Below are 12,676 nucleotides of genomic sequence, written 5' to 3'. Positions count from 1 at the left end.
CTGTATCTGTAGGAATATTAAAGTGTTAATCTGTTTCGTTTACTTAAATATTCCAAACTATGATGAAAACATTTTTGCACCTAAGAGGAAAGATTGTGGGTGAAAAACTGGAGATACATGATTTATCACTCCCCTCACAAATAAAATTTATTCATTGCATCCACCAGCCATCACACAGATGGTCAGAAAATTGGCTTTGTGTAGGGATGTGGATTCAGGCATGAATATTAATATGAGACAGATGTAAACGCATATTAATATGCATTTGCTTTGCATGGACTGACATTACACTATTTTCATTAAAGAAACTGCATTTGAAGAGAAAGTATAGGTCACCTTTTACAAAGCATAAAATTGTATGGTAGATATATATGTGGGCTCTGGAAAACTGCTGTTGATAAGAAATGGAAGAATTAATGTTGAATCTGTGGTTGGATGTTTACAACATGGCAGCAGAGGCATCAGAAAGACTTTGCTCCTCTGATTACAATTAAACTATATTTTCGAACTTTAGCCATACAAAGTACAGGCTGCCACTTGAGCAATCTAGGAAGCAAAGCCCTGTTTGGATATGATACATGGACAAGTATAAATTATGAGGAGTCTAAGATAAGCTAAACTATCTAGAAAGATCATTCACATCCTATGACAAATTTTCAGTGTGTGGTTGCCATAATGGCAGTGATTCATAAAAATATAAGATTTATGCAGGCATGGTACTTTGGGAATATTTTTTTTTTTTTTGGTGCGGGACAGCATTTATGCTCACATCAGCGCCAGCATCTGTGCTGTTAGCATCTGCTTATGGTAGCATTGTGCTTCCTTCCCAAGTGGAAGGAGAGAACGTGACATTGTAAAAAGCTATTCACATGCTTGCTGCTTTGTACTCACCAACCATTCACAGGGTGTTTTGCCACTAAAATATTGCTTACTGGAGAGAACAGCAGCTTTCTTGTGTTTGCGAATCCCTTTAAAACTGCTGTGTTGGCTCTTCAGGCAAACATGATTACATCCCAGCCCACGAATGTGCAAGTTAATAATTATAAATGATCTGTTATTGATTATCCAGTTCAGTGACTTCACTAATCCTTACAAAACCTCCATGAAGCTTCTGAATTCCATTCACCAGCTCCGATTTCCCCCTGACTTTATGCCTTTCCATTGTCCGTTCAAAAAATTCATCTGGAGGTCTAGCCATGTGTCCACAAATGGAGCTGACGCCTTCCCCCACAATATACGGAATAGTGGAGTAGGCGTGGAACCTGGTCTAGGGTCAGGAAGCTTTGGGTTCGAATCCTGGCTCTGCCTTTCACTGGCCATATGACCCAGGCAAACACCAGGATATGAACACCGTTGGTGTGGTTCCTAAAGTTGCAATTCAGAGTTCCACATCTAGTCACTTCCAAAGAAACAAACAAAATATCTTTATTTCCCACTTGAGGGTAGCTGGGTGTCATAGCCAATAGAGCACAGGGTGATTACAGAATATATGTAATAGCTCCCCTGACCCTACTTCTCTTCACTCATGCAGGCATCCATGTTTTAAAGCAGCAATACCTAGTCAGAGGGACATATCTATCTTTAGGAAATATATGGATGGAATTTGGGGTCCATGAGATTGCTAAAATTGTGTACATAATTGCATATGATTTTTTTCAGGGAGAGGGTCTACAGATTTTTAAAATTTTTTCTTATTATATTATTCTTATTTGCTTTTTAAAAGATGTGTAGAGGGACCTTCAAGACGGCGGAGGAATAAGATGTGGAGATCACCTTCCTCCCCACAAATACATCAAAAATACATCTACATGTGGAATAACTTCTACAGAGCACCTACTGAACACTGGCAGAAGACCTCAGACTTCCCAAAAGGTAAGAAACTCCCCATGTACCTGGGTAGGGCAAAAGAAAAAAGGAAAAACAGAGACAAAAGAATAGGGGCGGGACCTGCATCTCTGGGAGGGAGCTGTAAAGCAGGAAAAGTTTCCACACACTAGGAAGCCCCTTCACTGGTGGAGACGGAGGGTGGGTTGGGGGGGAAGCTTTGGAGCCACGGAGGAGAGCACATCAACAGGGGTGCAGAGGGCAAGGCAGAGAGATTCCTTCACAGAGGATTGATGCCGACCAAAACTCACCAGCCTGAGAGGCTTGTATGCTCACCTGCCGGGGTGGATGGGGGCTGTTAGCTGAGACTCTGGCTTCAGAGGTCAGAGCCCAGGGAGAGGACTGGAGTTGGCTGCGTGAACACAGCCTGAAGGGAGCTAGTATGCCACAGCTAGTCAGGAGGGAGTCCAGGAAAAAGTCTGGAACGGGCTAAGAGGCAAGAGACCATTGTTTCAGGGTGTGCGAGAATTCAGAGCACCGCCTTAATGAGCTCCAGAGATGGGCATGACCTGCGGCTATCAGCGCGGACACCAGAGACGGGCATGAAACACTAAGGCTGCTTCTGCAGCCATCAAGAAGCCTGTGTGCAAGCACAGGTCACTATCCACACCTGCCCTCCCAGGAGCCTGTGCAGCCCACCACTGCCAGGCTCCTGTGATCCAGGGACAGCTTCCCCAGGAGAACGCATTGCATGCCTCAGACTGTTGCAACATCATGCTGGCCTCTGCCCCTGCAGGCTTGCCCTGCATTCCATTCCCCACTCTCCCCCTGGCCTGAGTGAGCCACAGTCCCCTAATCAGCTGCTACTTTAACCCTGTACTGTTTGGGCAGGGAACAGGTGCCCTCAGGAGATCTACACGCAGAGGCGGGGCCAATTCCTAAGCAGAACCCCAGGAGCTGTGCAAAAAAAGAAGAGAAAGAGAAATTTCTCCGAGAAGCCTCAGGAGCAGCGGATTAAATCTCCACAATCAACTTGATGTACCCAGCACCTGTGGAATACCTGAATAGACAACGATCATCTCAAAATTGTGGTGGTGGACTTTGGGAGCAACTGTAGACTTGAGGTTTGCTTTCTGCATCTAATTTGTTTCTGGTTTTATGCTTATCTTAGTTTAGTATTTAGAGCTTATTTCCTTTAGTAGATTTGTTTATTGATTTGGTTGCTCTCTTCCTTTTTTAAAATATATGTATATATATTTTTCCCCCTTTTCCTCTTTGTGAGTGTGTATATGTATGCTTCTTTGTGTGATTTTGTCTGTATAGCTTTGCTTTTACCATTTGTCCAATGGTTCTGTCTGTCCTTTTTTTTTTTTTTTTTTAGTATAGATTTTAGTGCTTGTTATCATTGGTGGATTTGATTTTTGGTTTGGTTGCTCTCATCTCTCTTTTTTTAATTACTTTTTAAATTGTAATAATATATCTTTATTTTAATTATTAATTTAATTTAATTTATTTATTTTCTTTCTTTTTTTTTCTCCCTTTTCTTCAGAGCTGTGTGGCTGACAGGGTCATGGTGCTCTGGCTGGATATCAGGCCTAAGCCTCTGAGGTGGGAGAGCCCAGTTCAGGACACTGTCCACCAGAGACCTCCCAGCCCCAAGTAATATCAAACAGCACAAGCTCTCCCAGAGATCTCCATCTCAACACTAAGGCCCCGCGCCACTCAACCACCAGCAAGCTACAGTGCTGGACACCCTATGCCAAACAACTAGAAAGGCAGGAACACAACCCCACCCGTTAACAGAGAGGCTGCCTAAAATCATACTAAGTTCACAGACAACCCAAAACACACCACTGAACATGGTCCTGACCACCAGAAAGACAAGATCCAGCCTCACCCACCAGAACACAGGCACCAGTCCCCTCCACTAGGAAGTCTCACAACCCACTGAACCAACCTTAGCCACTGGGGGCAGACACCAAAAACAATGGGAACTATGAACCTGCAGCCTGCTTAATGGAGACCCCAAACAGAGTAAGTTAAGCAAAATGAGAAGACAGAGAAACACACAGCAGATGAAGGAGGAAGGTAAAAACCCACCAGACCAAACAAATGAAGAGGAAATAGACAGTCTACCTGAAAAAGAATTCAGAGTAATGATAGTAAACATGATCCAAAATCTTGGAAATAGAATGGAGAAAATACAAGAAACGTTTAAGAAGGACCTAGAAGAACTAAAGAGCAAACAAACAATGATGAACAACACAATAAATGAAATTGACAATCCTCTAGAAACAATCAATAGCAGAATAACTGAGGCAGAAGAATGGATAAGTGACCTGGAAGATAAAATAGTGGAAATAACTATGGAGAGCAGAATAAAGAAAAAAGAATGAAAAGAATTGAGGACAGTCTCAGAAATTTCTGGGGCAACAATAAATGCACCAATATTCTAATTATAGGGGCCCCAGAAGAAAAAGTGAAAAAGAAAGGGACTGAGAAAATATTTGAAGAGATTATAGTTGAAACTTCCCCAGTATGGGAAAGGAAATAGTCAATCAAGCCCAGGAAGTGCAGAGAGTCCCATACAGGATAAATCCAAGGAGAAACACACCAAGACACATATTATTCAAACTATCAAAAATTAAATACAAAGAAAAAATATTAAAAGCAGAAAGGGAAGAACAGCAAATAATATACAAGGGAATCCCCATAAGTTTAACAGCTGATCTTTCAGCAGAAACTCTGCAAGCCAGAGGGGAGTGCAGGACCTATTTAAAGTGATGAAAGGAAAAAACTTACAACCAAGATTACTCTATGCAGCAAGGATCTCATCCAGATTTGATGGAGAAATCAAAACCTTTACAGACAAGCAAAAGCCAAGAGAATTCCACACCACCAAACCAGCTTTACAACAAATGCTAAAGGAACTTCTCTAGGCAGAAAACACAAGAGAAGGGAAAGACCTACAATAACAAACCCAAAACAATTAAGAAAATGGTAATAGGAACATATATATCGATAACCACCTTAAATGTAAATGGATTATATGCTCTAACCAAAAGACATAGACTGGCTGAATGAATCAAAAACAAGATTGGTAGATATGCTGTCTACAAGAGACCCACTTCAGTCCTAGGGACACATGCAGATTGAGGGGATGGAAAAAGACATTCCATGCAAAAGGAAATCAAAAGAAAGTTGGAGTAGCAATTCTCATAGCAGAAAAAATAGACTTTAAAATAAAGACTATTACAAGAGACAAAGAAGGACACTACATAATGATCAATGGATCAATCCAAGAAAAGATATAACAATTGTAAATCTTTAGGCACCCAACATAGGAGCACCACAATGCATAAGGCAAATGCTAACAGCCATAAAATGGGAAAGCAACAGTAACACAATCATACTAGGGGAATTTAATACCCCACTTTCACCAATGGACAGATCATCCAAAATGAAAAAAAATAAGGAAACACAAGCTTTAAATGATGCATTAAACCAGATGAACTTAATTGATATTTATAGGACATTCTATCCAAAAACAACAGAATACACTTTCTTCTCAAGTGCTCATGGAACATTCTCCAGGATAGATCATATCTTGGGTCACAAATCAAGCCTTGGTAAATTTAAGAAAATTGAAATCATATCAAGTATCTTTTCCGACCACAACGCTATGAGGCTAGATATCAATTACAGGAAAAAAACTGTAAAAAATACAAATACATGGAGGCTAAACAATGCACTACTAAATAACCAAGAGATCGCTGAAGAAATCAAAGAGGAAATAAAAAAATTCCTAGAGACAAATGACAGTGAAAACATGATGGCCTAAACCCTATGGGATGCAGCAAAAGCAGTTCTAAGAGGGAAGTTTACAGCAATACAATCCTACCTCAAGAAACAACAAACATCTCAAATAAACAACCTAACCTTACAACTAAAGTAATCAGAGAAAGAAGAACAAAAAACCCCAAAGTTAGCAGAAGGAAAGAAATCATAAAAATCAGATCAGAAATAAATGAAAAAAAAAATGAAGAAAACGATAGCAAAGATCAAAAAAACTTAAAGCCTCTTCTTTGAGATGATAAGCAAAATTGATAAACCATTAGCCAGATTCATGAAGAAAAAATGGGAGATGACTCAGATCAATAGAATTAGAAATGAAAACAAAGAACTAACAACTGACACTGCAGAAATACAAAGGATCATGAGAGATTACTTACAAGGAACTATATACCAATAAAATGGACAACCTGGAAGAAATAGACAAATTCTTAGAAAAACACAACCTTCTGAGACTGAACCAGGAAGAAATAGAAAATAGAAAAAGACCAATCACAAGCACTGAAATGAAATTGTGATTAAAAATCTTCCATCAAGCAAAAGCCGAGGACCACATGGATTCACAGGTGAATTCTATCAAACATCTAGAGAAAAGCTAACACCTATCCTTCTCAAACTCTTCCAAAATATAGCAGAGGGAGGAACACTCTCCAAACTCATTCTGCGAGGCCACCATCACTCTGATACCAAAAGCAGACAAAGATGTCACAAAGAAAGAAAACTACAGGCCAATATTACTGATGAATATAGATGCAAAAATCTTCAACAATAATCTAGCAAACAGAATCCAACAACACATTAAAAGGATAATACACCAAGATCAAGTTGGGTTTATCCCAAGAATGCAAGGATTCTTCAATATATGGAAGTTAGTCAATGTGATACACCATATTAACAAACTCAAGGATTAAAAACCATATGGTCATCTCAACATATTCAGAAAAGCTTTTGACAAAATTCAACACCCATTTATGACAAAAAACCCTCCAGAAAATAGTTATAGAGGGAATTTACCTCAACATAATCAAGGCTATATATGACAAACCCACTGGCAACATCGTTCTCAATGGTGAAAAACTGAAACCATTTCCACTAAGATCAGAAACAAGACAAGGTTGCCCACTCTCACCACTATTATTCAACATAGTTTTGGAAGTTTTAGCCACAGCAATCAGAAGAAAAAGAAATAAAAGGATTCCAAATTGGAAAAGAAGTAAAACTGTCACTGTGTCCAGATGACATGGTACTGTACATAGAGAATCCTAAAGATGCTACCAGAAAACTGCTAGAGCAAATCAATGACTTTGGTAAAGTAGCAGGATACAAAAATAATGCACAGAAATCTCTTGCATTTCTAAACACTAATGATGAAAAATCTGAAAGAGAAGTTAAGGAAACACTCCCATTTACCATTGCAACAAAAACAATAAAATACCTAGGAATAAACCTATCTAAGGAGACAAAAGACCTGTATGCAGAAAACTATGAGACACTGATGAAAGAAATTAAAGATGATACAAACAGCTGGAGAGATATACCATGTTCTTGGATGGGAAGAATCAACATTCTGAAAATAACTATACTTCCCAAAACAATCCACAGATTCAGTGCAATCCCTATCAAACAACCAATGACATTTTTCACAGAACTAGAACAAAATATTTCAAAGTTTGTATAGAAACACAAAAACCCCCAAATAGCCAAAACAATCTTGAGAAAGAAAAATGAAGTTTGAGCAATCAGGCTCCCTGATTTCAGACTATACTACAAAGCTACAGTAATCAAGGCAGTATGGCACTGGCACAAAAACAGAAATATAGATCAATGGAACAGGATAGAAAGCCCAGAGATAAACCCATGCATATATGGTCACTTTATCTTTGACAAAGGAGGCAAGAATATACAATGGAGAAAAGACAGCCTCTTCAATAAGTGGTGCTGGGAAAACTGGACAGCTACATGTAAAAGAATGAAATTAGAACACTCCCTAACACCATACACAAAAATAAACTAAAAATGGTTTAAAGACTTAAATATAAGGCCAGACAGTATAAAACTCTTAGAGGAAGACATAAGCAGAACACTGTACGATATAAATCACAGCAAGATCCTTTTTGACCCACCTTCTAGAGAAATGGAAATAAAAACAAAAATAAACAAATGGGATGTAATGAAACTTAAAAGCTTTTGCACAGCAAAGGAAACCATACACAAGATGAAAAGACAACCCTCAGAATGGGAGGAAATATTTGCAAATGGAGCAACAGACAAAGGGTTAATCTTCAAATATACAAGCAGCTCATGCAACTCAATATCAAAAAACAAACAACCCAATTCAAAAATAGGAAGAAAACCTAAATAGGCAGACATTTCTCCAAAGATATACAGATTGCCAACAAACACATGAAAGGATGCTGCACATCACTAATCATTAGAGAAATGCAAATCAAAGCTACGAGATATCATCTCACACTGGTCAGAATGGGCATCATCAAAAATCTACAAACAATAAATGCTGGAGAGGGTGTGGAGAAAAGAGAACCCTCTGGCACTGTTGGTGGGAATGTAAACTGATACAGCCACTATGAAGAACAGTATGGAGATTCCTTAAGAAACTAAAAATAAAACTACCATATGACCAAGCAATCCCACTACTGGGCATATACCCTGAGAAAACCATAATTCAAAAAGAGTCATGTACCACAGTGTTCTTTGCAGCTCTACTTACAATAGCCAGGACATGGAAGCAACCGAATTGTCCATAGACTGGTAAATGGATAAAGAAGATGTGGCACATATATACAGTGGAATATTGCTCAGCCATAAAAAGAAACAAAATTGAGTTATTTGTAGTGAGATGGATGGACCTAAAGTCTGTCATACAGAGTGAAGTAAGTCAGAAAGAGAAAAACAAATACTGTGTGGTAACACATATATATGGAATCTAAAAAAAAAAAAAAAAAAAGATTCTGAAGAACCTAGGGGCAGGACAGGAATAAAGACCCAGACAGAGAATGGACTTGAGGACACAGGGAGGGGGAAAGGTAAGCTGGGACGAAGTGAGAGAGTGTCATGGACATATATACTATACCAGATGTAAAATAGATAGCTAGTGAGAAGCAGCCACATGGCACAGCAAGATCAGCTCGGTGCTTTGTGTCCATCTAGAGGGGTGGGATAGTGAGGGTGGGAGACACAAGAAGGAGATATGGGGATATATGTATATGTATAGCTGATTCACTTTGTTATAGAGCAGAAACCAACACACCATTTTAAAGCAATTATAGTCCAAAAAAGATGTTAAAAAAATAAATGATGAATAATATGTTTACACTGTAAAAGCTTCAAATTGTACAGAAGAATATCAAGTAAAAAAATCAACCATCACAGAAGTATATCAAGTAAAAAGTTAGAATTCATTTTTCTCCACTTTTCACTCTTCACATTCTCAATCTGATAAGAAGTTCATACCATAATTCTATTTGATAGTGACTTTAATACCATAGAGTCATATTACCATATCAGTATATAAAGACCTACCTTTTAAAAATATTTATTTTGAAAGAATTATAGCTTCAGGGCATGTTAATAAAATGTATAGAAGTGTCCTGTGTTTCAGGACCATTGGTAACATATTTCATAACTGTAGTACAATATCAAACCCAGGAAACTGACATTGGTAACTGACTACAGAGCTTCATGTGATCTTACCAGTTTTACATGTACCTGTGTGTGTGTGTAGTTCTATGCCATTGTATCACGTGCAGATTCACTTAGCCACTACCATAATCAAGGTACAGCACTGTCCATAATCACAAGGATCCCTCCTGCCACCCCTTTTGCAGCCTCGTCCACCTCTCTCCTGGCTATCCCTAATCCCTGGCAGCCACTAATCTGTTCCTCAATCTTGTATATTTGCTATTTCAAGAATGTTATATAAATGGAATCATGTGACTTGTAGTCTTTTGAGATTCTCTTTTTTTTTTTTTCTTCTGCTCAGCACAACTCCCTGGAGATTCATTCAAGTTGTTGAGCATATCAATAGTTCACTCCTTTTTATTGCTAAGCAGTAAGTGGTACTGTAGGGTTGTACCACAATTTTGTTTTTAGTCATTTGCCCATTGAAGAACATCTAAGTTGTTTCCAGTTTTTGGCTATTATGAATACAGCTGCTATGAACATTAGTGTACAGGTTTTAGTGTGGACAAAAGTTTTCATTTCTTTGGGACAAGTGCCCAACAGTACAATTGCTGGCTTATATGATAAGTGCATGTAGTTTTATAAGACGCTGCAAAACTCTTTTGGGGTCTATAGCTTTCCCACAGATTTTCTGAGAGCTATGACTCTAAGAAGGTTGAACCAAATGGACATGACCCAGATTTGGCCTGTGACCCAATTATTTGCTCCAAATTGTCATGTAAGGAAACTTCTCTTTTCTTATTCTTTCTTTTACTACTAATGGGCATTTCACACTAAAACTTCAGCAATAGTTCTTTGATGACATTTCCTCATCATTCACAACCCTGGTCCTAGGACTCCCCTAACTCCTATTCATCTAAAATCTTTTAAACATCCATTATCTGCAAGAAAAATCAGCAATAACTTGTTCTCAAGGATTTTGATTGTGTTCCTCACACTGTTCTTATTTATTTACATTGTTTGCACTCCATCTACTGATTGTGAGTGTCTGCTCTGTTTTGTGTTTTATAGAAAGTTAAGGCCCTTCTACTTACTATTGAACTGCATTCCATAGGTCCTCAAAGTGCAACTCATTGAAACCCTGTGTTAGCTATCATCCTTTTTGCTGCAGGGAAAACTTGAAAGGAAACAGCTCAGCTCAGGCTGGTGGTGAGAGATGAATTTTCTAGGATAGAGAAGGATGATGGCACACATTGATTAAAGCCAGGGTGTTGCAGGTTTATAATTTCTTTTAAGTTAAATCTTCACTGGCCCTTTATTTACTGGCACTTGGCTTGAAGTGAAAAATAAGCACACTCAACAGCCATTTACAAATATAAACATAAAAAAATTCCAGAGATAATGAAGCAGATAGTTTGGGCCTAAAAGGACAGCCAATATTTAATGTTCCCAGTTACTTTCTTTTTTTCCTGATTATTAGCCTGTTTGATCCAACATTTTTTTCAGCTTCTAAGTCTATACTGTTTCAGCTGACTCTGGGATCCAAGTATCCAATGATAACTTGTCATCAGAGCCAGAAAACTTGCGTTTTAGAAAGTACGTTCACTTTGCTGCATCTGATTCATACCAGATGCTTTTCAAGATCTGATGACTTGACATGACATCAAGTTCTCAACATCTAGGCTCTCTTTGCTTGATCTTGGTGAAGCTTGACTAGATTTCAATGGTTGTGAGCAAACACCAGAACAGGTTTTGTTATTTTTTTATTCTCTCTCTCTCTTTTTAGCTAATGTTTATCAAGAGCTAATTTACTGCCAAGCATTGTGCTAAGTATTTTGCATGCATTGCCTCATTTAATGTTTACAGCAACCTGGGCACTTAGCCCATGGCTATTGTATCTGACATTTTCCTTCCCTCTAACACATGCTGACTGGTCTGGTAGTACACAGGGTGCTCAAGGCCACTGCATTATTCTCTGAAGGGCTGAGTCCTTCAGCTGCTCTCAGCAGAGGGATGGGCTCTTGTGGGTCAGTTAAGCTTGTTCCCAAACCTGTTTTTCAGATGTTATTCTTGTTGGAATTATACTAATTGATTAAATATTATGGAAAATGAGGATATATAGATGGGAAAGAAAGAGGGTTTTTTTTTTCTTTTATGAAAACGAAGTTGAATGTTTAGAAAGTCTTAATAAGAGAAGTCACTACCAAGTTGCTGTTAAATTTAGTGGGGGGGGGGCGGGGGGAATGCAGAAGGATTTTGCATTTAGATTGTTTGACGAATGTAAAACAATCTTCTGTTTCTCTTTAAAGAAAGTAAAATGGGGTGGTGGTGGGATGAACTGGGAGATTGGGATTGACATATATACACTAATATTTATACAATAGATAACTAATAAGAACCTGCTGTATAAAAAAGTAAAATAAAATTCAAAAGAAAAGTAAAACTGGGAATTATAGAAACGTTATGGGTGTAGTTTATGCAAGGAAGGAAAAAAGGGCCTTAGTACTATTTCATAAGCTTGATGAATATTTCTTTATGTTTTAAGTTACTGTAAAATAATTTAGGTGTGTTTGTATCATTTTAGGACTCCCCTTTTAACTGACATTTTGCTTGTGTAACTAATTCCAGGCCTGAATGATGCAGGATAAGGAGCCCACAACAACACTATGGCATTTTACAGATGTAGAAACTGAAGCTTAGAGAAGTTGTTTTACTTGTTTTCTTTTCCCAGACAATTCATGATGTCCTATGGGATAGTGCAAAGCTACGATCGGATATACATATCTTATATGTCAGGAAATTGCTTGTGTCAAAATCCTGTGTTAAGATTTTTTTAAACTTTATATTGGTGCTGAAAACCATTTTTGATGATGAGTGTAACCAAATCTAAAATATTGTAACATTACAATTAAAATATTCAAGAATGTTTAGTGAAAAAAGCAGGTTATAAATATTTAATGTAATACAAATCCTATTTCAGGGAGAATTTTATATATATATATATATATATATATATATATATATATATATATAAATTTGTGTGTTTTAGATTATCATCACCATCAAATACATATAACTCCACACAAAGTAGACTGAAAGAATTTATGCCAGGTGTTAATGATTGTTTTTATTTCTGAATGGTAAGAGGAGAGATTCTTAATTTTGCTTTTCAATATTTTTCAAACTTGCCTCTATACACACATATTTTTATGATTATTTAAAAGTTCTAAAAAGTGAATCATGGGCTTGATTTGTTCCTTCTCCCTCTACCCTAAAAATCTGCTGTTTGGCCTATTATTACCGTCATCTTAATAATGGAAGCATGAAGTCACGAATCTTCTACAATATTTTCCCTTTGTCT

At 37.8% G+C, this 12,676-nt stretch overlaps 1 protein-coding gene across 1 annotated transcript in view; it reads left to right on the top strand.

Moving 5' to 3' along the window:
• LOC308630332 (uncharacterized protein) overlaps nt 1-12,190 on the top strand; it is a 105,625-nt gene extending 93,435 nt beyond the window's left edge. The window contains exons 4-6 of the mRNA XM_081258890.1: nt 1,724-1,872; nt 2,716-2,948; nt 3,374-12,190. Coding sequence (XP_081115016.1) covers nt 1,724-1,872; nt 2,716-2,861 — 295 coding nt within the window. The 3' untranslated portion in view covers nt 2,862-2,948; nt 3,374-12,190. The remainder of the gene's footprint in view (nt 1-1,723; nt 1,873-2,715; nt 2,949-3,373) is intronic.
• Nucleotides 12,191-12,676: the final 486 nt, after the last annotated feature.

This window comes from Mesoplodon bidens (assembly GCF_964165515.1).
Source record: "Mesoplodon bidens genome assembly, chromosome: 16".
Classification (NCBI taxonomy): domain Eukaryota; kingdom Metazoa; phylum Chordata; class Mammalia; order Artiodactyla; family Ziphiidae; genus Mesoplodon; species Mesoplodon bidens.
The sequence above is the reverse complement of the archived record's forward strand: the minus strand, read 5'-3'. Positions and strand labels throughout refer to the sequence as shown.